At 44.9% G+C, this 25,872-nt stretch overlaps 1 protein-coding gene across 1 annotated transcript in view; it reads right to left on the minus strand.

Annotated features, from left to right (window-relative positions):
• Positions 1-21,093: 21,093 nt before the first annotated feature.
• Myrfl (myelin regulatory factor like) overlaps positions 21,094-25,872 on the minus strand; it is a 109,664-nt gene continuing 104,885 nt past the window's right edge. The window contains exons 22-25 of the mRNA XM_052752885.1: positions 25,332-25,406; positions 21,887-21,998; positions 21,481-21,555; positions 21,094-21,362 (exon numbers count right to left, since the gene is read on the minus strand). Coding sequence (XP_052608845.1) covers positions 21,276-21,362; positions 21,481-21,555; positions 21,887-21,998; positions 25,332-25,406 — 349 coding nt within the window. The 3' untranslated portion in view covers positions 21,094-21,275. The remainder of the gene's footprint in view (positions 21,363-21,480; positions 21,556-21,886; positions 21,999-25,331; positions 25,407-25,872) is intronic.

Here is a 25,872-nt window from a genome sequence, read left to right on the forward strand (position 1 = left end):
CTTATAGAACCCAGGACCAGTAAATAAATTTAAAAGTAAAAATAAATTTAAAAAAAAATGACAATCCAGAGCCTGCATGGGTCTGACCTAGGCACTCAGCGTATATGTTACAGTTCTGCAGCTTGCTCCTCTTGTGGGGCTCCTAACAATGGGAACAGGGCTATCTACAATGCTTTTACTGGCTTTTGGGGACCCTACTCCTCATTCTGGGTTGCTTTGCCCAGCCTAAATACAAGGGGAGGTACTTAGTCTCACTGTAACAATGGAGGAGTGTATTGGGGGTGGGAACATGGGGGCGGGGAAGAGGGGAGGGACTGCGAGGAGAAGGGAGAGGGGAAACTGTGACCAGGATGTTTAAAAAAAAACAAGATCACTAGCCCAGAGACGGCACCATCCACAATGGGCTGGGCCCTCCCCATTGATCACTAGTTGAGAAAATGCCTTACAGCTGGATCTCATGGAGGCAGTTCCTCAACTGAGGCTCCTTCCTCTCTGATGACTCTAGCTTGTCTCAAGTTGACACACAAAACCAGCCAGTACAACTGACCCCTTGTCACCTTGACACACAAACATCACGATTAAGCCACAATCTCTCCTGTTCTATTCATCCTCAAGATCTCAAAAAGCTTTAAAAGTCCCACAGTCTTTACAAATTCAAACACATTGAAATTTCAGTCCCTTTAAAATAGCCGACCACTTTTAAAATCCTAAAGTCTGTGAAAATTCAAAGTCTTTCAACTGTGGGCTGCAGTAAAGTACTTTCTTACTGCAAGAGGGAAAAAAAAAATCAGGGCACAGTCGAAATCAAATAAAGAAAAACAAAATTCCAACCTCCAGTGGCTGGGATCTACTCACAATTTTCTGGAATCCTCCAAAGGGCTTGGGTCACTATTCTGGCTCTGTCATCTGCAGCAACCATAGTTTATCTTCTAGGCTCCAGCTGGCTCCACTCCACTGCTGCTGCTGTTCTTGGTGGTCTTCCTATGGTAATGGCATCTCCAAAATGCTGGGGTCTCTGCTGCAACTGGGCTGCATTTTCACAATAGCCTCTCATAGGCTCTCTTCATAGTACCAAGCCTCAACTTCTCTTCATGACCCCTTCAGTCCTGGGCCTTAAACTCCAACTAAGGTTACACCTTCACCAATGACCTCTCCTGACCTCTCACAGTGTCAAGCCTCAGCTGCTCTCCAAGAACCCCTTCATGCCTTCTAAACTGGTACCACCTGAGTGACTCATATATTACCAAGTCTGGCTGCCAGCAGGAGGTACAACCTTGGCTGCCTCTGGAACACAGCTTCTCTGTGCTCTCAGGAAACACTTCCCAGATTTCACCTCAGTGATGCTGGTCTCTTCTTAATCACCGCTAATTTATTAGCTCCAGCTGACCAGCATCAATTGTCCCAGTAACACAAAGGTTTCACTTTAGTAGTTCTGGTATCTTGTTAATCACAGCTATTCTTCAGCCCCAGCTAACCAGAACCACAGAATCTTAATTCAAAATAGCAAATGGCCTTGATAGAGTCTTTAAATTTTCCTCTGATATTTCACAAGCCAGGTCTCCATCCTCTGCACTGCTCTCAACATTCTTATCTTCCAAGGTCCCACAGAATATCTCACAGAGCTCTTAAGACTCAGTGGCTCTTCTAGCCCAAAGTTCCAAAATCCTTCCACAATCTTCTCCCAAACATGGTCAGGACTGTCACAACAATACCCCACCACACTGGTACCAACTTGTCTTAGTTAGGGTTTTCTATTGCTGCAACCAAACACCGTGACCAAAAGCAACTTGGGAGGAAATGGTTTGTTTGGCTTACACTTCTTCATCATAGTCCACCATTGAAGGAAGTCAGGACAGGAACTCAAACAGGGCAGGAACCTGGAGGCAGGAGCTGATGCAGAGGCCATGGAGGGGTACTCTTTACTGGCTTGCTCATCATGGTTTGCTCAGCCTGCTTTCATATAGAACCCAGGACTCACCAACCCAGGGGTGGTAGGATCTACAATGGTGTGGGCCATCCACGTCAATCACTAATTAAGATTATGCCCTACAAGTTTGACTACAGCTTGATCTTATGCAGGCATTTCCTCATTTGAGGTTCCCTCCTCTCAGATGACTCTAGCCTGGGTCAAGTTAAGATAAAACTAGCCAGCCCACATATGCATATAAAATAAATAGTTTTCCCCTCCCATTAATCTGTCTTTTGCACAGTCCCAAGCACTGAACGACCACACACACACACACACACACACACACACACACACACACACACACACCACATATACTTGCCAGGCAGGATATTGCACATTCAGATTATAACTTCATGTAACATGTGTTCAATAAATGCTGGTGATTTTTCATGCTCTAGAAATGTAAGTCCTTGGAAGGGATTTCATATCAAATATCAAACTAGATTCATTTCTAGCTTCTTTTTGTAATGGCGATTTCTACGTTCTCTTCAGCAGCCCATGAAGCAATTGGCTGAGTGGATAAATTTTGTTAGGCTTGGTTTAGTTTGTGTGTGTGTGTGTGTGTGTGTGTGTGTGTGTGTGTGTGTGTGTACTATGCTAGAGCCTTGAGTAGTCTAGGGAAGCATTCTACCACTGCCCTATTTTATATAATTTATATTTCACATTTGCTGATGTGTAGGCATTGATAATGTTCCTATTTTACAGACAAAGAAACCAAGACTCAGAGACGTGAAGTGACTTCCTGACATTCACACTGCCTGTGTGGTGAACTATCATCTTACCTCCCTGAGGACGAGGTTAAAGACAGGGACCGAGGAAAAGACTAGAAAGGAGCTCATGGCAAGGAATCAATAGAAGTGGGCTCATTGAACAACGACTTATAATCTATTAAGTGGGTACTCAGATATTTGCCAAATGAATAATTGACATAGAATCAAATGAACAGCTGAAAAGCCAGTCTTCGCTCTGGCCACACCTCCTCAGCCATCCGAATATTGTGGAGAAAGGACAGCCTTTTATCCCATCTAGAATTTTCACAACACAGATTTCCCATCCATTTCATTTTTTTTAATTATTTTTTTTAATATCTGGACCACAGTTTTCCCTCCCTCCTCTCCTCCCAGTCCCTCCCCTCTCCTCTTCCCCCTACTCCCCATTCCACGCCTCCTTTTCTCTTCAGAAAAGGGCGGGCCTTCCATGGATATCAACCAGTCGTAGTTTATCAAGTTGCAGCGAGAGTAGGCACCTCCTCTTCTGTTGAGGCTGGACAAGGCAACCCAGTAGGGGAAAGGGTCCCAAAAGCAGGTGACAGAGTCATTGACAGCCCCTGCTCCCACTGTTAGGAGTCCCACTGATGGTTTTTAGTGGCGCTCTTACCCTGAGAGGAAAAGTCACAACACACAACAGGACCCACTAACAAGAGTTTTACTGAGGAAGGGAGAAGGGATAGATGTGTTCAGGCCTGCTGAAAGGATACTTGAGGGAAGGGGTGTGGGGGGGGAGACATGGGGTCAACCTTTTAAGGACCACCCTGAGCATGCGCACATAGGTCCACGTGGCTACTCCATGCATGCATGCATGCATGCATGCACATAGATCATGTGGTCACGCCAAGCACAATTTACGTGACCATGCAGCACATGGGTTATGTAGGACGTATGACCCGGAAATGACTAGGCAGAAATGACTAAGTGTCCCGGGGCATGGGCGATCATGGGGGCGTGGCTGGAATTCCTATCACCCACAAGAAGACCAAGCTACACAACTGTAATGTACATGCAGAATACCTAGGTCAGTCCCATGCAGTTTCTCTGGTTGTAGGGTCAATCTCTATGAGCCCCTATGAGCCCAGGTTAGTGAGTTTTCTTGTGATGACCTTGACCCTTCTGACTCCTACAATCCTTTGTCCCCTCTTCCACAGGATTCCCAGAGCTTCCCCTAATGTTTATCTGTGGTTCTCTGCATGTGTTTCCATCAGTTGCTGGACAAAGCCCCTCTCCATCCATTTAAGGCATCTTCTATCAGAGGACAGCATGAAATTGCTGTGTTACATTATGTTTTATGTTTTCCTCTTCCTCTCCTTGGAGTGTAACCTGGATGATAGACCAGCTTGACAAGTAAATTAAAATCTGCCCTCTTCTACAGTTATCCAGCTCTACAGCATTGTTCTGTAAACAAGGTCAGATGGAGTCTTTGTTCAGGGAAATCTCTCAGAACAAAATGTGATCCCTTCCGCAACCACTCTGTCCTGAAGCACATTTATAAGAAAGTGGGTCCCACTCTGTTCCTTCCCAATTCTTGTTCCCATCAGTCAAACACAGTGCTCTGGAAGATTAGATTATTCCAAACTATTTGAATGTCATTTGCTGACACTCTGTGCTGTTTTTCCTCGGCCAAATGGCTCAGGTTCATTCAGATTATAGAATTTCCATTTGTGGTTAAGTAACGTCTTTTGTGTCCTTGACCATGTAATTAAAACAAACGAGGCTATGACCCCTGACTGCCATCCGAGGAACCTATATAAATATCAGCAGAGATCTCCGGAGTTATTTCTAATTCTGAAGGGGTAATTTCAGACAAGATATCACTTTGCGCATAGCCCAGGGGCATCCATCAAATTCCCATTAGACCACGATTCGGCTAAATAAATTCTGTTAGAAATGATTAGAGTTTTGAAGGACTGAGATGGCAACTTCACCAGAAGAGGTGGTCATCGCTCTCGTAGGGTCTTAGATGGAGGAAAGGATGATTAAGTGGGCAGCATCAGGAGTAGAATTGGGCAGCCAGGTCTCCTGCCTGGGCCCCACTGTGGCTTTCCTCCAGCCAAACCCCTCTCCAGAGACCGAGAAGGCCACATACAAAGGCCATTTTCCCACCCGAAGTCAAGCCCTGTCCTCCAGACCATCACCACCAAATGGTCTCCGAGCTAACATCAGGTTCGCCTTGATCCCATTTGGTTTTTCTCCCCAAAGGAAGTCATGCACACCCTTAGTCCTGAGAGATGGCCGCAGGACAGACTTTGTGGGTTGGGGCCCTCATGTCCTCTCACATGTGTCCTGATGTTCAAGGAAGACTCCTTGGTGGAAAGGAAAGAAGGCGGAGACACTGGCCTAAGATTTCCCATTTGTCCTTCTGCCCTGAACTCTGAAAATGACAGGGACAGGCTTACAAGGGCAAAGGGAAGTAAGTTAGTTGGACCACCTCAAATTTGTAGGATAATTGACCTAATTTTATTCGTGTAGTGGCTGGGACACTAGATCTCTAGTGGTCAGGCTTATACAAACCCACCTCTCGAATAATTGGTGTGCACATGGAAGATCCACTCATTTGCATTAAAAGCCGAATCTGCCAGGTGGACTGGGCTGCTTATAGCCGTCCATGTTTGATCCCCATGGGGAACTCTAAATAGAAAGCCAGAGCAACGTAGGAAGCTTTCTTAGAAAACATAGGTGCAGAGCTAAGAATGGTAAGAGCAAGGTCCATGCATCAGATGGTTGATGCACTGAGTCAGCCAGCTCCAGGTTTAAGGATGCACCTGCTAAGTGGGCCTAGTACCCATGATGCAGTTTGCTGGGATAGTCTCTGAAGAACAGCACTGACCACTCATGGGCAGGGCTTTTACCTGAAGATCCTCTGTGGACAATGCTTTCACTGGGAGATCCTCTACACAGTATCTCCATTTGCCTTATGGATCGAAAACTCTGTCTACAACCATATTCATTGCACCAATAGTCAACTGGGTTTTTGTTGTTGTTGTTGTTGTTTTGGTTTGGTTTTTTTTGTTGTTGCTGTTGTTTTCCTTCTTGAAATTATACCTCTCAGGTTGAAAGCTTTAGAAAGAAATTCTCAATTCATGGTTGGTTAGATTAAATGTCACTGACAAGCCTAAAAGAGAGTCTCAGAGTCCGAGGACTGTAAGAAGAGGGGCTCACAGCTCTGTAAATATTTTGAGAGTTATTTCTGCCATGTGTGTGTGTGTGTGTGTGTGTGTGTGTGTGTGTGGGTGGGTGGGTGGGTGGGTGTGTTCACATGGATGTACACATGCCACAGTGCCCATGTGGAAGTCAGTGGACAACGGTTCGGAGTTGGTTCTCTTCTCCCACTAAGTGGGTTCTGTGGACAGGATTCAGGTCCTGAAGCTTGGTGGCAAGCCCCTTTACCCCTTAGCTCTCTCCCCAAGCATGCTTTCTCTTCTTGCTTTACCAACTCCTCCTTAAAAATCCGGACTCTGAAGGGGCCTCACATTTTGCGAATTGGGCAGGCACCTCAGGGAACCAAGCTAGACGAACATGTTTCCGGACGAGATGTAGAGAATGGAGACACCCACTGACCAAAGCACTAGGCGACTTCTGATCATGAACCTAAACTTTAGCTACAACTGATGACAGTGTCCCAACAGCTACAGAAAACAGAAAGCAACAACAACAGTAACAACAAACGTTTACAAAAATACAATCTTATTACTGCTTAAACATAATAGATAATAGCAAAAAAAAAAAGCAAAATATGAGTTGTTGCAGAATTTTCTGTAGATATAGTGGAGGATGGGGTGGGAATTAAGACTGTGCACAGCCTCCTCTATAATTGGTAGACCACAGCACGTGCATGTTATTGTAAAAGTGTGGACCCAGTACAAGAATCATTAGTGAGAACAGTGGAAGGTGGCTGTCTGTGAAAGACAAAAGCTGTGCATGCGTGAACTATTGCTTGGGCGTGAGCTTGCTAGCCCCGAAACCGTGTGTATGTATTGGTCTAATAATTACTCTTCTACCCTGGTTTTTGTCCGTGTGTAGCCAAATCAGTTCGCTGGAGACTAACTTCCCACTCCCTGTCTAAAAGCAAACAGTCTCAGCATTTTCTTCCTTACACACCCTGCAATTTGGAACCCTTTATCCCCTGTAATCCAGAAACACTGTATCTAGGGCAGCAAATCCCCCAGGGCTAGGATGGCTCGGAAGGACAATGTTCAATGTTTCTGGGTTTCTGCACACAAAGGCTGTGGTATCGCCGGCAGTATGACTGAAGGAGGGACTTGGGTAATAACACCAAGACGCTTTGCATTCAGAAAAGAACACTTCCAATAAGAGGCTAACTGTTTAAGGGACCCAGCTCTTCAGTTGCTACTGATAACCATAAACATGTGTTCTAAATAAAACAGCTCATACAAAGCTACGGAAAGTTAAGGGGTTGGTTTGTGCTTTCTAAACTCTTGGGAGTCAGAATCGCTCACGTTCTCTCTTCGATTCATTTGTACTTCTTTGCTGTTTATGTGCACGGACCTACCTGGCTTCCCATAAGCAATGGAAGGTTTGCGTTTCCCTCTGCGCTTATCCCTTAGTTACACACCAGCTGCCTCACCTGAAATTTGAGGACCAGGGAGAGGCCGCTCCAATCAAAAGCACAAAAGCCGGGAGCCAGAGAACTCTCTGAAGACAAAGGTTTTTAATCCAGTTGAAACAGAGAGCTGCCTCGTGAGGTAGGAGGGTCGGCTGCTTAACCACTGACCCACCCACCCCCAGGCCGGGGTAACCCAATTCCTTATGTCCTGGGCAGCAGAAATTCCAGTATCACTGGCTTTAGCCAGGTGGTTGTGCTGGCCCTAAAACCAGCAGTCTCTGGGTGGGGCTGGAAGCTCACCTGGAGAGAACACAACCATGTGCCAGGGCTTTGCCAGCCACACCCCACCCCCACGTCCACCAAAGCACCCCTTCAGCTAGGTCTGCAGTACCATGGCTCAGCTTAAACTCCTTTCTCTTTCATCCCACGCTCCCAGGCTTTCCCTGGGCCCAATGGGAAAAGATGATCGTGTAGTGGTTATGTAAGTCAATATTGTCAACTGGCTACTGCTGGGGGCGGGGCTGAGGGTGGGAGCTGTCTGTAATCCCGTTCCCAAAGAACTGTGCTGGGATGCGTCTGTGTACTCCTCACCACAGAACTGAAGCCAAAGGGTCTGAACTCAGTTACCGGCTTTATTTCTAGACTTACCTGAGTCCCGTCATCAACCAGTCACTTCCCGTCATCCTGGGAAAGTGCCAAGGTTGTTCGGGAATGAATGCTGAGATCACTTAAGCTTTTTTGAGCCTCGGTGGCTCGTTATTAAAACTAGGGAGACTCGGGCAGATCTCTGTGAGCTTGAGGCCAGCCTGGTCAACATAGTGAGTTAGGCTATGTGGAGAGACCTTTTCTCAAAAAACCAAAACAACCAAAAGAAAAATGAGGGAAATTAGACTGTGATGAGTAACAGTGATGACTGCTGATTTTTTTAAATATTTTTACTGGTAATTTTTTAATTTTAGTGAAGCCTGCCAGTAAAACATAAAAATATGGCTATGGTGGTCATTTGATTATACTCATTGCTATTCAGGGAAGTTGCTAAGCTTCAGTATTAACTTTGGGACCTAAAAATGGCTAATCATTTGGAGCATTTAATAGACATTGGGACCTGTTTTGAATTAATTCATCTTGTGTTGGTTGTAAAAGTCTCTTTTTGTAAGAAAAACCAAAGCATAAAGACATTAATAACTGGCCCAAAGTCACATAGTAAGAGACAGAATGAAGAACCCTGAAGTCTTGGTGTTTACTCACTGTGTTTAGATAAACGGCTAGCTTCTGCTGTTTCTAGTGTTCTTAGTCTGTAGTTTCATGTAGGTATTCCTCAGTCCTCTATATGTTCATAAATACTTGAGTCTCCACACATGAGAAACTGGGTTTCCTAGCTACCTCTGGAGGTGTAAAGTGGGGGGAAATAACAAATGTATGACTAATGAGCCCCTTAAAACAGGCGCTCTGACAAGCCACAAGGAGCAGAGACAACTTGGGTGTTTGGGGGTCCTGGTGAATGAGCACGCTGAAGATACAGGTTTGAATGCGGAGCTTTTTCTAAGACGTGTCACAGGCCAAGAGCGGATGTGTGCCAAGGAGGTCAGAGCTATGCGGAAGAAGAGGAAGTAAGTCTTTGCCAGCTGTTCAACCCCGGGCAAGCTGTTTGCCTCACTGGACCTGCATTGGCTCCTTGGAATGGGGATGCTGGGGTTACAGGAGCACAGTGAGCGCTGAACATGATGGCAGAGAAGTCTCATCCTCAATGTGGATCGAGGCTGGGCAGCATTGGGGAGAGCAATGGAAAGGGCCTTCTTGGTAAAATGGCACCATCAGCAGGTGAGCAGGAAGTTCCAGGGAGCTCTGCTCCAAAATCACTAAATGAATGTAGCCTGTTATAATTGGAGGCTCCGTTTTCTTTGCATATACTGCCAAAGACAACATGGCCTGGGTCTTCCTACTCTGACCAGAGTGGGATCCTAGGCCAACCATCCGAGTGGGTTACGTCTACAGATCAGTTCCTTCTGTTCAGTCAAGGACTAGGTGAGAGAGCCACTGCCTTATAAAATCAGGAGAGCCGGTAAAATGCAAAGCCACCTGTACAAAACTGTCTTATCCCCACTGGGGAAAGATTGCTAAACTTGGGTCTGAACGTGAGGAGCAACCAAAGAGGATTTGAAGTCTCTTCTGTGCAGAGTGCCTGAGGAAGACCACCAAAGAAAGCAACTCAGAATGAAGAGCTCCTCGGCCTCAGTCTGTCTCTTGAAATCCCAGGTAGGTATGAAAGAAACATAGTAGGTGCTTCCCAGACACCTATTAAACTGAGCTGAGCGCTGGATCGGCTTCCTGACTGCTGTGAGGTTCTATAACATTTAGGAACCTGTCAAGATTGGGAGGATTAGCCAGACTGTAAAAACTTCTTGACTTTGGCTACCTTAACTCTGTTTTCTGCACACATACAGGCACACACATACATACACACACATACACACACACACAACAGACACACACTCATAGACACACGAATATACTACTCATGTACACACATGCAAGCAAACGCACACAGAGACATGCTCACCAAGCATACATGTACATACACACAACCACACACACACAAACACACAAACTCACACATACTCTCACACACAAATACTGTACATATACACATACATGCACACACATGCACATATACATATATATGCACATATACACACACATACCCATACTCACACTCATTCACACACACACACACACACACACACACACACACACACACACACGCCATTGTTCCTTCTTTTCCATCTGACTTTTGTTGTCTCCATTGTCCATAACCTTGGCCAAAAGGTAACCATGAGAACACGTTTTTGATAACTTGCCATAGCATCATAACAGAAATGGAATAATTCCATTTGTCAATCACTATTTGCAAAAGCATTCTTTGCATCTCAAAAGTATTTTAAATAGATGTGCTAAATTTGATTGATGTAATAATCAGTTCCAGAAAGTCCATGACTAAGACAAGAATAAAAAAAAAAAACCTAAAATGTGTGACTGTATTATTAGTGCCCAGATTTAAATCACTGTGTTTTGTTCTGAAATTCCAAAGGCCAAGGGTCTACACGGTGCATCAGTGCAGCAAAAAGAGAAAAATCTTCCAGTTGGAGAGTGTCTCAATGGAAGGACAGTCTGTGTGCTCCTCTGGAATCGTGGTATTTTATTTTTACACAGACACGAAAGTGAAAAACAAGCCTGTCTGAAGAGCAGCAGCACCCCCCCTCCAGAAGCTGGGGTCTAGTTGCTGAATCCAGACCCTCCCAGCCCAGTAGCACTGGAGCCGGGGTAGAACCACATGTGTCCTGGGATTCGTTTGTGTTTCTCAAAGGTGCCCTGGGAGTTGCTTTTATTCTCCCTCAGTGGTAAGGTTACATAAAACACTGTTGGGTAACCATGGAACATCTGGCAGAAGGTGCCAATCTACTCACATTTAAGCATTTACATTATACTCTCATCTATATTTAACCTAGCATTTAAGCACAGCTGTCTGTGGGGGAGTCCCCAGGGTCTTTTCATAGGAGAAGCAAGGGAAGACCCATCAGCTTGGCTCCAGGACAAGCAGCAGCTTCGGTGAGGGAGACAGGCATAACACTGAATAATGTAGCTTTTAGAGCATCCCTCCATCCAGGCATCTTGAGTCTACTTGAGTCTGAATCTTAGGGAGACAAGGCTGCCTAAAACAATTTGCCAGAGGCCAGGCGCTGTGAAGAAGAGGCACTGGCGTGTTAGCTGACATGTGGGGGGTGTGGGTAGGGGACAGGCAGAGTCCCCGCATGGACCTGCCAGCAGCTGAAGAGAGGCCTACTTCCTAGGGCCCATGAGAACAGTACTGTGAGCAACTACGTGTGGCATCTTCGGTAGGTATCAGTGAATGGACCACTAAAAATCCCCCAAGGAGCCACAAAGATAACAGGGAAAGAATGGTGAGTGCCACACCCCAGCTAAGGACAGACCACGTTGCCCCAGTGACAGACCCTGGGAATTCTCAGAACTCTTGGAGGTAGGACTTGGGCTTAGGGGAAGAGTTAAATAGGCCACAATCAAAGGCAAACTTGAATCTTACAATTTTGTGAGTGCATGAATGAACTTTTGCTCCTTTCTCCCCCCAAACCCTGGTTCAGTGGGATACAGGAAACAAAGGACAAGTAGAAACATTTAGGTTTGTGGGAACATGAGCTGTCAACGAGACCCTGAGCCACCTGTACTTAGAGAACATCCAAACAGGACACTTTATAACCAGAACCACCACTCAGCTGGCAGCACTTACCTCGAACTCACCAACTAAGAATCAAGTCACCCTTTACCCCAGCCCAGTGGTTCTCACCCTTTGGGGGTCATGTATCAGATATCCTGCATATCAGATATTTTCATTACAATCCATAACAGTAGCAAACTTACAGTTGTAAAGTTGGAATGAAATGATTTTATGGTTGGGAGTCACAACAACATGAAGAACTATATTATAAGGTCACAGCGTTAGGAAGGTTGACAATCACTGCCTTTAATCATTAGCCAAATCTATATGACCATATGGGTTTGTTATATACTCTGTGCACAGCCTCAGACAGGACACTGACTTGGTCACCTTCCCGTTGCTGTGACAGAATAAACAACCTAAGAAAGGAAGTTCACAGTTCATCCATCACAGCAGGGATGCTTTGGTGGTAGGAGGCTGAGGCAGCTGGTCATATTGCCTCCTCAGAGAAGAAGCAATGGGAGGAGAATGGTGGTGTTCAGCTCACTTCCTCCTTTTCATGCATCCCAAAACTATGCCTAGGGAATGGTGCTGCCCACTTTTGAGGTGGATCTTCTCAGCTCAGTTAACCTAATCTTGATCATCCCACACAGGCGTGCCCAGAATCCTAGGTACTTCTAGATCCTATCAATGTGATAGTATTAACCATCATACTGACCTTATATAAAAATAGAAGTAATACTATTCTACCTCTCAAAGTATGAAATCAAGAGGCTATACTGAAGATGCCATGGGGGCAGTCATACAGACCATGTGACCCTTTTAGCTTGTCACAGCTGATTAAGCCCCAAGTGGGAAGCTGAGCCACCAGTCAGATTTTCTTTCTTGGGATTGGAAACTTGAGAGACATTTAAGCTTAGAGAACCAGTCTGGAAATGTGTGGCACCATGGGGTCCAGGCAACATTTTAGGATAACCATGATGGCTACAAACAAATAAGTGAGCAGAGGCCAGGCGGTGGTGGCGCACACCTCTAATTCCAGCACTCAGGAGGCAGAGGCAGGCAGATCTCTGTGAGTTCGAGGCCAGCCTGGTCTATAGAGGGAGATCCAGGACAGGCACCAAAACTACACAGAGAAACCCTGTCTCGGCAAAAAAAAAAAACAAAGTGAGCAGAGAAACTGGGTCTGAACAAAGAAAGAATTGGCCAATTAAAGAGGAGTGGTTAAGATGTCATGTAGTCCCCAAAGAAGAAGGAGATGGGAGTAAGCCTCTAGTGACTGTCTAGTTCCCATAAAACTTAGCTACACTTTCTACGTTAGGTGTGGAATTCTTCTGCATTTTTATAGGATAAGCCTGCCACTCTCTAGTAACTTTCAAGAGTTTGTTCCTTGAAAAAAAAAAATAGAAAATTGTAAAACGAAAAATAGCATGTCTTAGTTAGGGCTTTTATTGCTGTGAAGAGACACCATGACCATGGCAACTCTTATAAGGAAAACATTTAATTGAGGGGGCTCACTTACAGTTTCAGAGGTTCTGTCCATTATCATCATGGTGGGGAGCATGGCAGCATGCAGACAGACGTGGTGCTGGAGTTGAGAGTCCTACATCTTGAACGCAACAGGAAGTCAACTCAGATATTTGGGGGGAGGAGTGTCCTGAGCATAGGGAACCTCAAAGCCTGCCCCCACACACTTCCCTCAACAAGGCCACACCCACTCCAACAAAGCCACACCTCCTAATCATGCCACTCCCTATGAGATGATGGGGGCCAATGACATTCAAACTACCCCACCATACAAGTATAGCAATAGCTTTGTCCCATTTTCGCTTCAAACTTAGTAATTAGGAGGAAGAATGAGCAAGCAACTTGACCTTTCAGGGAAGAGCAACTTCACGAACCTTCCACACGCTGGAGAGTGTCAAACTCTCATAAACAAGGTATCAGGACGTAGGATCAGCTAGAGGACATCCTGTGTGGAAAATGCTCAGTCTTGATAAAGGCTTATAGCCAGCCAAATTCTTTTGACTCTGTGCCAAGATCTAAATTCAACCTGGTTGAAAAGCAAACCGTAAATGTGGTAGTCCACCTGACTGCTAAGGCTGGGGCATGCATATCTAGCTTAGACATCTGTCTTTCTCCTAGCTCCTTGCCTTTGTGGTGGCTTCATTGTCAGATGGGCAGTCCACACCATGGTAAGATGCCAGCCGCGGCAGCTTAATTCCTACGAAGTAGTGTGTCTTTGTCTATGGTCTCGGGACTAGCTCTGATTGGCCTAACTTGGGTCTTATGCTTACATCTCTGCTATCACTGTTGCCAAGGGAATGCAACCTTTTCTTTGCCTGGGTGGGTGATGACGTCTCTGTAGTGAGTGGATATCGGATTGGCTTCAAAAGTTCACAAAGATGGAGAGCCAAGATTGTTCTGGAGAAGAAAAGTCTAGGGTGTTCCAACCACGGACTGGGGAAGCCATGCTGAGGGACTTTACTAGTCCTTCTGAGGCCTTCTTATTATGAGCACCAAAGGACAATAAACCTTCTTTAGAAGGAAAGCCCTTTCTATTTTAAAACAAGCCGAATAACCAAAAGACGAGCGCATGCCTCGCCTCACTGCACCTTTGGTCAAGCCTCTACCACCCAGGGAGGCAGAATCAATGGATGAGTCACTGTCCCCGGGCCCAGCTTCCCACCCAGTTCCCTGAGTCACCCCATACTCCACCCAGTACATTCTGCTTTTCTCACAGTTTCCTAGGATCTTCTGGGACAAATAGAGAGCTGGGCAATGGGGAAGACACGTCTTTAGAAGCAAGAGACCCTCTCCTGGAACAAGACGGGTAAAGAGCTCCACACACCCTAAGCACGTGCTCTACTACTGTGCTTTACCTCAGCCTTTAAAATCAGATTCTTCATTATAAAAAGCAGATTTATGTGAAACTTGCCCCATCTCCCCACTCCTGTTTAAAACATAAGCTGTAACATGAATTGTTAAATGGCCTTATTAATAAAAAAAACAAAAACCCGGAGCCTGATATTGGGGTGAAAGCTGAAAGATCAGAGGAATAGAACAAGCCAGCCACAAGTTCTTACTGCTAGGAAATCCTCAGCCCAAGAGAGCTACTTCCTGTATATCCACGCCTATATACCTTTCTGTGCCCTGCCATCTTACTTCCTCTCTTGGCCCAGCTACATCACTTCCTCTTTCCACCCAGTTCTATCACTTCCTGTCTGTCTGTACAGACCTCCAAATCTCTATGGTTAACTAGTGCTGGGATTAAAGGCGTGTGCCACCATGCCTGGCTCTGTTCCCATTGTGGCCTTGAACTCACAGAGATCCGGATGAATCTCTGCCTCCTGAATGCTAGGATTAAAGGCATGTGCTACCACTGCCTGACCTCTATGTTTAATATAGTGGCCGGGTTTGTCCTCTGATCCCCAGGCAAGCTTGACTCGTTAGAGCACAAATAAAATATCACCACAATAAGCAAACACCTTTATCATCTTGTCCAGGAAAGCCCAGGCATGTCTTCCCACGGAAGCCTCTCCTCTGCCTTCCATCTCCTGCATGTCCCGAAGAGACACCATCTATCACCCCACCCCTGTTCTCACAGCACAAGGTCAGTGCTGGGGTGCCAAGGCTTTTCATGTTGTGGATGGCTATCTGGCTGTTCCACGATGTCTCAGAAGGGTCAGCGATGTCCTCAAGCTTTGCTCGTCCCTAGCCCCTCATACAGAGTTCGGCATAGAAAGTCATGGATAAGTGTAGGGGAGTGAGTGAGTCCTGCAGAGCTCAGGAAGTTCAATGTGTACAGTAAGGTCTACATTTTCATTGAGGTGTTTTATTAATTTCTTTTTCTTTCACTTCTAGGAGAGTCTAAAAGCAAGAAGAGTCCTTTTCTTTTCAGTATCACCTTGAGTAGCTGCTCCTGCTGTGGACAGCTCCAGATACCACTCTGGAAAGCCAAGCATGTCTGCAACTCAACAGGAACTGTTCCTAGGTAACCGTGGAGGATGGCAGGTCTGAGATCTGACAGTTCATGTCCGTGGAAACACCACAGCAGCGGGTTACTGACAGCAGGCATTCAGTGTTTGAACACAACAGGAAACATTCATTAAATGTTTCACGATCAATCTGCAGTTAATTTAAATGCTTATGCAGTTGTGCTGTACAGAATTAAATGCAGCAGAATAAATATAAATGATGAATAACAAACTGTAGTTAACTGTCAGTGCTCTGGAATATTATGATAGATAATAAATAGGCCATTTGATTTTCCATAGTTTCTACTGGAAGCTTTAAAGAGGTTTTGTTTTTTGTTTTTTTTTTAAGTATGCTTGGGAAAAAAGAATACTAATCTCTTACTATAAGCAGTAATAACATAACAATATTTTTATTCCAAATATTAGCATTAAAAGCTATCACAAGAGAAGAGTGAAATGAATTTGAATGTGTTTGGGTATGCTTTCTCTCCTTACTGCCCCTACATAAGAGGGACAGTGCTTCAGTTTACACATTTCTCAATAAATGTTTGTTGAGCATGATTATGTTCTAGGAAGCATGTTCTCCAGCTGAAAAGGACAGTTCATGGACATGTAAGTAACTTTCCCTTAGCATAACAAACCGAATCTCATTTTAAAAGGGGAGAATGCCATGTCTTATTTACTCCTTCCAATTAGCATCTTGCCAAAGACCAAACTTAACGATTCTAGTATCCACATAGTCTTTCTTCTCTACGGTGAAGTTCTGCATAGATATCTATTTTATCTCATGTTCACAAAAAAACCTTAGTGGTAGAGATGACTATTATCCATCTGATTTTTGCAAAGAGGAAGTGCAATGCATGGAAGGCTAGTGGATTATCCAAGATGACACCAATGGCATTTTGTTGAGCCACGGCTAGCACCAAGCTACCTGATTCTGAGCTTTGGTGGCCTCCTGGTTATTTTGCATTTAAACAGAAAGTCAGTCTGGTGTCACTAACAGCTGGCTTGAGAGGTCAACTCTGGTCAAGGAATGTTATCAAGAATCTTTCTAAAACATGACCTCATCTTATATTTATGTAGGGCCATAAAGAAATTGAAGGATCGGGACTGTGATCCTTGGCAGCCATCCCTTCCTCCTATTGTATGTCATAAGACAGACACTTTTCCGTTCATGGAAGCCAGCCAAGAAGAAATGGAGGTGGGTAGGCACCACTGTTGGTAAACTGGAAGTCTCTGAAGTCACGTCTCCACTGGCTTTAAACAACCTCTCATCAAAAATGCACTAGACCTAAATCCTTGGGTGCTGCTTAAGAGCTCAATTGGCTGTTTAGAACCAGACACAGAAATCAATGACACATGTCCTTGAAGACGGTTAGTTTCACCAAGTGAAGATTTTACTGGAGTGTTCCTCGGAGTGAGTCTGATATTTAGCATTCCTAAGTGATCCGATCCGTTAAGCTCTGGTGCAATATAGATAGATGGAATTCAGTGGCTGGTGACAGGAGAGTCAACCCTTCTCTGTCCCTCCACGCCCCCACCCCCAGCCTAGATTATGACTAAATGGCCTCTAATCAGTTTACAGGTCCCAAAGAAATGTCCGCCACTTAAGCCATTAGCGTGTGCGTGGTTTATCTGGTGGGTCGATAGCTGAGTTGGGGGTCTCTCGTAAATTCTAAAGAGTTGTGGAGAAAGAAGAAACTTCTCAAGGGTAAATGGAGTAATGGAGTGGATAGGAATGACAGTTAGCAGCAGAAAGCCCCGCTCATTTCTGGTGCCCAGAGAGACGGGAGACAGGAAGGACTCCCCGCTCTTTCAAGTCACAAGGTTGTGACAGCTCGTAAGTGGACTTGGAAGTGCTAACAGAATCGCTTGTTTTGTTTTTCTTTTGAAGTTCATCGGCTTCATGACTTAATGTACTATCGAGAGCCTATCACTAAAGATGAAATCCAGAAGCTGTACGGGAGCAAGGCATAATGGCTTGAGCCTCTATTACCAGAACTTGGGCGCCTGAGGCAGAAGGACCACTGAAAGTTTGAGGCTAGCCTGGACTAGTGAGTGAGACTATCTTAAACACACACACACACACACACACACACACACACACACACACACACACACACACACACAAAATAAATAAATAAATAAATAAATAATTTTTAAAAAGCCAGGATGGCTGAATGACTCGGAGGTTAAGAGCACTGGCTGGCCTTCCAAAGGACCTGTGCTCAGTCCCAGTACCCACATGACAACTCACAACTCCAGCTGTAACTCCAGTTTCAGGGGATCTGATGCCCTCCTCTGCTCTGTGAGATTTTGCATGCACATGGGGTACATAAATTTACACAACCACACACAGGCACACATTAAAAATAAAAAATAAATTATTTTTTAAAAAAATTTTATAGGAAAAAAAGAATGAAAATTCAATAAGAGTAACCTACCCCTTTTAAGATTTTTCACTCCACTTTTTTTGTTAGAGGACTGGCCATCTACATCCCAGTTGTGACAAGTGGATTGTTATGGTTCTATTCTTTTGAAAACTCAGATAGAGCTTTCAAAGTCTTAAGTACCTTTATTAGAGCTCACAAAAGTTACTAGAATTGTACACATTTATATTGTGTGATTATTCTACCATACTCTATATTTGGGGGTTAATTAAGTTGAGACATAAAATCTGGCCTTAAAAGATAGTGAAAGCCGGGAGCTAAGATTCCTTGAGTACCTGAGATTTAAAACGGTGCCCATTTTTCCAGGCTGAACTTCCACTTGGTATATCAGCAAGTGGTGTTTGCTATTGGGTAAGGTTTTTTTTGTTTTGTTTTGTTTTTTTGTTTTTTTTTTTCTGAATGCTTCTAAAATAAACTTCTTATCTTACAACAGCATTACACCTGCAGAAATATCACAGAAATAATATAGAGAGTTCCCATAAACCCCATGCCCCGTTTCTCCTGTGCATGTGTGTGCGTGTGTGACACACGCTTGTGTTTGCTGCGTGTAAAGGGGGCGGGCATCAGTGTATCAGTGCTCTCCCTCTATTGCTATCTGTCTTATTGCCTTGAGACAGGGTTTCTCACAGAACTGGAAGGTCATCATTTTGGCTGGACCGGCCAGCCAGCAAGTTTGGAGGATCTGCCTGTCCCCATCCATCCAACAGCGGAGTTACAGGGGCACGCAGCCATGCCTGGCTTTTTATGTGGATGCTGAAAACGCAAACGCAGGTCCTCATGCTTCACAGTAAGCACTGTTAGCCGCTCAGCCACCTCCACAGCCCTCTCCTGTGACTCACAAATTACATTACTGATGCATTCTTTTTCACATTTAAGTGAATTTTGACACACTATTACTCACTAAAACCCAGAGTTTCCTTAATATTTTATTCATATTTTCTTTGTAATGAATACCCTTTTTCATTCTAGGAATCCATACAAGATGCCATATTGCTTTTAGTCACCACAACCCCTAAGGGTCTCTTAGCTGCTGCCTGAGTTCTCCAACTTCCTTGTTTTTGGTGGCACGACACTTTAGAGATGTACTATGTAGGTACGTAGGACTACATTTTTTCAGGGATCGTGTGATGTTTTCCTCAGGATCACGGGGTAATGAGGTTTGAAGAGGGAGGCTGTTAAAGGGGTTTTAAGTACTAGAGGCTGGGAATGTTCAAGTGGAAAGCCCATCATTCTGTGGCATGAGGAAGAGCTGATGGGCTGGAGGCAGCCTGGTCCACAGTGAGCATCTCTCGGTTGGAAAGTTATTTCAAATACAGAATCTCCCAGCAGCTCTCCTAATAGCTGGTGGTTACTGTGAGTCTGCACTGAGTTTAAATCCTCTCTGAAGACTTACAGCAATCTCCTGTAGGTTTGTTGAGGGGGGGGGGGGGATGCTGCAAATTTGTACTGGAAGTTAATGTGAAACAGCACTCTCTTTATAGAAACGGTTGCCTTAGGGTCAGCATGACCGCTACAGCAGAAATGTGGAACTCCCAGGGTGTCTGTGATACAAAGATCTGAATAAAACGTGGGACCTATGCTGGGACAAATACCCCTTTGTGAGAAGAGTCAAGTCAGTGGGTCTGTGTCCCACAGCCACCACCTGAGACTATTAAGGCATGGAGTGGGTCACCAAGTTGTGTGGGGGCACACTGACGTCACAGCCCAGGAGAAGTAGCTTTGAATTTTAATATAAGAAACTGGGGTTGGGGGGGGGGAGTCTTGAATTGCTGCTCCCAGGAATTAGCTACTTTCTCCCATGTTGTACAAAGGTTATGCAGTTAGTAAAGGAAAGATATTTCCAAAATACAGAAAAGAAAATTAAGCTGATGTGTATGTTCTGTGTGCAGTTTGGGTTTTGGTTGATGAAAAGGCCATTATCTGTGTGTTTAGTCGCTCAGTGCCTGGTTAATCCCACTGGAATCTGTCCGCTGTGTTGAAGTTCTTCAAGCATAACCCGTATTTACTTAAGACCTATCTGCGCTCCCTCTGCTCCATCTTAATTCGCTTTCTTACAGCCAGATGCCCCTGCTCTACAAATGACTTCGGGAAGTTAAAGATCACACCTAAGGGAACATGGACAAAGCCAGGATTTGAACTCCTGGGTGGGCCAGTGGGCAGCAGTCTCAGCTCCTAACTAATCGCCACTTTAAACTCCTTGTGCATTATTTCAAAATGCCTCTGTGAGAACAAGTACCTGGTCTTCGCTAGACTGTCAAGGTCACAGCATTAATTTCTATTCATGCTTCAGAGTATCTCAAAGTAGAGGTATTATCACTACTGATAACCACTGTGAAGATAAAAGAAAAAAATCAAACAGCCTCATTCTCACTGACCCACAGACTGGAGTGGCTCAAAGGGAAGCCAGACATTCAGCAATTCTGTACCATGGAACTGTGACATGTGGAGCTTGGCACTCGGTGTTCTAAAAGCTGGCCACATAGCGGAAATTAGTCAGTCGGCGGTTGCCACCAAACGATGACCTTTCACTCTCTGTTCCCAAGACGAGAGACTATGTTGTCCACCATGAATGGCGTCCTGGGGACAGTGGGCACACTGAGGCACTGGAGGAACCAGGCTTGCCATCCACGGGGATGCACCACAAGGGAGAACAAGGAGATGAAGAATTAGCCTGTTCGGTTACTTTCAATGGGCTCTAGAAATAGGGCCTTCTGTCGTCTTCACCCAGAAAACCCAGTATTCATTAAGTATGGCAAAGCTATCTCATTATCAAGCCAGATTTATGTCTAATGTTTACAGATGTGTATATGTGTATAGATGTGCACACACACTTGCATGCACACAATAGTTTGCCTAAATTCAAGTTCAGCATCATGCAGCGCTCACCCTCTCCCCCAGCCCCAGCCCTCCCCCACCACGTCACAAGTTCTCCATATTTAGTGGCTCCAGCTTAACCTGACTTTTTTTTTTTTCTCCAAAGCCTAGAAATGCAACAAACAAGAATAAAACCAGACAGGCTTATCTTGACCTCACAACTTCTTACGTAAATGAAGCTGAGTTTTCAGACCCCACACAGAAATGTTTCCTTCACAGTCATGACATAATCAAACTCCATGTTCTCTCAAGCTCTGGCAAACGCTTTATTCTCATCAAGTCTGAAAACCACTGGAAGCCAAACCTGAAGGATTCCTTCAGCAAAAATATATGAGTGCTTTACAGAAAGGTCAAAGAAGTTGTGAGAGGAAATGCCAGTTTCTGTTAACTGTGTTCCTGCGTGCTTCTCTTTGGTAAAGTCCTCACGCTTGAATAAATTAGTTACAGCGTCGGTAGAAATAAAAGAAGTAATCTGTGAAGAAAATCCCAGCAAAAAAAGGATCCGTCGAACAGTCCGCTAGATCCTACGGGAACAGGAAGAGGGAAAGATGAATGCAAAATCTAACTATCTCTGGTGTTTCTTTTATTTATTGTTTAGTTTCCTACTAAAAAGGAAAAGAAGAAACAGTCAGTCATGCTTACTGGTGCCGCGACTCGAAAGTGGTAGGCGCTGTCGGAGAACGGGGCCACGGGGAGTCTCCAAATGTGCCGATAGCCCTAAGTGACGAAGGAGAAACACCCATCTCACAACACATGTTACAAACACTCTGCTGGAAGGAGGGCAGGCTAGGGTGGCGTGCCCTTGACAACTGCAGGAGAGGTTCTACGACAGCGGTCTTTGATACATGTTGCTAGAACAGTCTACAGTCTCTTAAGGAAGCAAGGCCAGTGCTGAGCCAAGCAGGGGTGACGGAGGTCAGCTAACGAGAAGTGTTGGCATTGGGTTCCGGGCATGCCTCCCTCAGCAGGGAGCAGAGGCCACCACAATCCTAAATGACTTCGACTGGAACCAGGACCTGAGGTTAAAGAGCCAGCCGGGAAACATTACCTGCGTCATCTGGGCGTCCTCTCTGTGGCTCTGGGTTCTTTCCCTTTGACTGTGGAAACATATGTTCCCAACGGTGAATTTGCATTGGAAGATTATCAGTGGCTCGGTTGTGCTTCGAGAGATGAGAGGACAAAAGCGGTTAGCAGAGTCTCCTACAAAAGTCGTCAGTGGTTTGATTCTACCAGGCTCCATTTTGATAAGATGACTGGTGGGGATTAGGGGTGAAGTTATAAAGCCTCCCTGAGACCACGCCTTAGTCAGGGTTCCTACTGCCTGATGATGAACACCATGACCAAAAGCAACTTGGGGAGGAAGCTATTTATTTTGTTTACGCTCCCACTCTATTGTTCATCATTGAAGAAAGTCAGGACAGGAACTCACGCAGGGCAGGAACCTGGAGGCAGGAGCTGATGCAGAGGCCGTGGAGGGGTGCTGCTTACTGGCTTGCTCCCCATGGCTTTGCTCAGCCTGCTTTCTTGTAGAACCCAGGACCACCAGTCCAGGAGTGGCTCCACCCACCATGGGCTGGGCCCTCCCCCATCAACCGCTGAAAAAAAAAATGCCCGATTTTATGGAGGCATTCTCTCAATTGAGATTCCCTCCTCTCAGATAACTATAACTGTGTCAAGTTGACGTAGAACTGACGGACACAGTCTACAGCAGACATCTCGTTACGTAATCCTCAGTGATGCCAAGAGGCTCCCTCTCATCTCACTGTTATAGAAGGAAGCTGGTCCTCAGATGTCTAACTCGCCAAAGGGTTCAAAGTCTAGAATCACGACTCTAATCCCTACATCAAAACCTCTTAGCTCCACCGGTCATTGCTTTTGGATACATCTCTTCTCTTTTCGCAGGCAGTTGGATTTGCATTTACCAGAAGCCCCTAAGACTTTAGATGCTGCGAAGTCCTGGTTTGGGTAGACAGTGTTGGAAACGGCATGGCAAGCAAATGTCAGCAGTGATTTGGAAGGGAGGAGAGATCGGCAGGGGTGGGGTGGAGCTAGGCAGTGGTTGGGGTAGAGGGTGACTGGAATGCATTAGATACATGCTTGAAACTGTCAAAGAACTACATTTTTTTTTAAAAAAAAAGAAAGAAATCACCACTTTTAAAGTTAGGAGTCATAAGACCTATGAAAAAAGTGTCTCTTCTCTAAGAGGATGAGATTCGTCCATTTTTGCACAACTAAGAGAACCCCACATTCTAAGTTGAGTAGCTCCTCATTCTTAGGGCATCTTTTCAAAGACACCCAGTGGCTGCCTGGAACTACAGATGGCACCAAACCCCGTGTTTACTATCTGTTCTCAGATACATACGTTTCTATGAGAAAGAATAATGTTTAATTAAGTATAGCAAGAGATTAACAGCACTGAAAATAAAATGGGAATGATTATAACAATATATTGTTCAAAACATAAGAACTGTTTATCTCTGGGAATTTCCAATCAATATTTTTGGCCCACAGTTGATCATGGGTAAGTGAAGTTATAGCTACATGAGGACTATTATATCTGTTTTTTTTTTAAATCACTGGTATTTGAAAACTGGTTCATAAACCCACAGTATTGATCTAGTGGTTCAAGGAGATATGGACCTTCAGGGGTTCTAATGTATAATCTTATTTGCTTCTATGAAAGCTAGGAATGAGAACGGAAATGCCATTCCGTGTTACCCAAGGGGCACTGGAGAGCAGCACACTGGGGCTGCGGCACTAGTACACCCAGCATTCACTTGACCTTGATGGATGGTGGATTCTTAGTCGTGAAACTATGGTTCTCTTTCCCAGCATGCAGTTGGGCTGAGTTCACTACCTCCGTGATGAGCAAAGTTAAGAATGAAGGAATATGGAAGCCCAGATGAGACAAGGGGCATAGAGAATGATGGAGGAGGAACAGCAGAGCCCAGGGAGTGGGGGGGAAGTGGAGAAGTTAGAGGTAAGGAGAAGAGGGAGAAGAGTGAAAATACGGGAACAGGGCCGAGACTAGACTCGAGGCCGAATAAGATTCTCTTCTCCCGCGAAGCTTACTGGGCAAGTTGGAGAAGTGGGTTAAAAGTTATAATTACTTAAAGCACGAGATGACAAGCCAGATATGGTAGTACACACCAACAATCCTGCACTCAGGAAGCAGAAGCTGGAGAATTGTGATTGCCAGGCCAGGCTGAGCTACCTTGTTTAAAAATACCCAAGCACTGGACATGTAGCCCAGTGGTAGAGCACTTGCCTAACATGCTCAAGGCCTTGGGTTTGATCCATACCACCACAAAAAAAAAAGAAATCTGAGCTATAGGATGATTAAATTATGACTCACAGCTGTGATTTTAGAGGAACTGTAGCTGTAAAACAAGCTATTATCCATTGAGTGCCTAACTGCGGGCCAGGAAGGGATATTGTCTTACACACATCTTCTTACAAGATTGGCGGGAGAATGGCTGGGGGCCCCCCTTGAAGCCTAGCCCCACCACTCACTGGCTATGAATTCAGAACATAGTGTCTCTGTCTGTGGTATGTATGTGCATGTGCATGTGCATATGTGGAGGCCAGAGACAGATGTTGGGTGTCTTCGTGAGATGGATGTTGGGTGTCTTCGTCTATTGCTTTGCACCTTATTTTTTGAGACAGGGAACCCCATATCTCACCCAACGCTAGACTGGCAGGCCAGGGGAGTTCTGCCTTCTCAGTGCTTTGGTTACAAGTATCACTGAACCCAGCTTTTCACATGGGTACTGGGGACTAGTCCTCATGTTTGTGTATCAAGTACTTTACCAACTGAGCTCTCTCTCCAGCTCCAGAAGCCACATTCGACCTGTGTTCCCTAGCGCCCCACCTGTAAAACATACGCTAGGAAGAAACTCCCCCTGGGAGGGCTGTCATAAGGACAGTATGTCCCAATACGAGCTGACAGATAGTCTGTGCTCCATGAATGACAGTTACTAATGCCATCAGTGTTGACAACAGTTCTCATAACAATGCTACATGCCATGGCATTAGGTAATATCCATTTTATAGGTGGAGAGATGGTAGCGTGGTAGATGGTACCTGTCTCTTCTAAGATCACAAAATGATCCTGGTCTGCCCAATTCAAAACACAGGCTCCTTTTTTATTTTTCTGCAAAAAAAATACCACCTACATTTGTATTCCCACCTGGAAGTCACCAAAACGTTCATCTCTCATCCAGGGGCCATGTTAATACTGTGTTCCTACCCCAGTTCAAAGGAGACAGCCAGGGGACACCTGTGGCCTGTGAATATCAAACTTCCTACAAGCAAGAATGTGGCTTCCAGTCCTCCCCATTCTCCCAAGAAGCCTAGGTGACCGCACCCTCTATACCCTTTATTAATTTTCATGGACTGACAGCATTTTATCTCCTAACTGGATTAAACTATGACATCAGTTCGGACTTACTGGCCAGTAAATGAGAAATTGTTTCTTACAGCCATACACTTACTTGATTTCCAGAGAGAATTTGACGTTGGTGGGTGTGTTCTTATTAACAGGAATATTATAATTATAAAGACCAGACCTGATTTTAGAAGAAAATAAAATCACAAGTCAAAATGTGTCCCCCAAAGCTTCAAGGAGCTTTTTACTATTTACTACATACTATATAAACTGCAAACTAACCCATGAAAAATTTAGAAAGTTGAGTTTAATCTGGTCCCTTTTCTGTAGTTTTCAGAGACAAGCTCATCCAACGTCAGAATGCACGTGTTTGTGCCTTAATATAAAATATAGAAAGTCAAGTCCCAGAACCAAATACCCAAAATCAAATGCCCAGGAAATGACTTTGGTCACAGAGAAACAAATTTCAGAAGACAAATGAAGTAAACTGAAAATCCCCCTGGAAAGGAAACATGAGATGATACCAGCATAAACCACTCTCCCTTTTGAAACAATTTTAGCAGGAAATGTATATATTTAGAACCAGAGTCAACTCTAATTATTATAGCCCTGATTACCACTCAGTGACGGGAGAAATTGCAAGGTAG

Source organism: Peromyscus californicus, unplaced genomic scaffold (assembly GCF_007827085.1).
Source record: "Peromyscus californicus insignis strain IS unplaced genomic scaffold, ASM782708v3 Scaffold_24__1_contigs__length_46423439, whole genome shotgun sequence".
In the NCBI taxonomy this organism is placed as follows: Eukaryota; Metazoa; Chordata; class Mammalia; order Rodentia; family Cricetidae; genus Peromyscus; species Peromyscus californicus.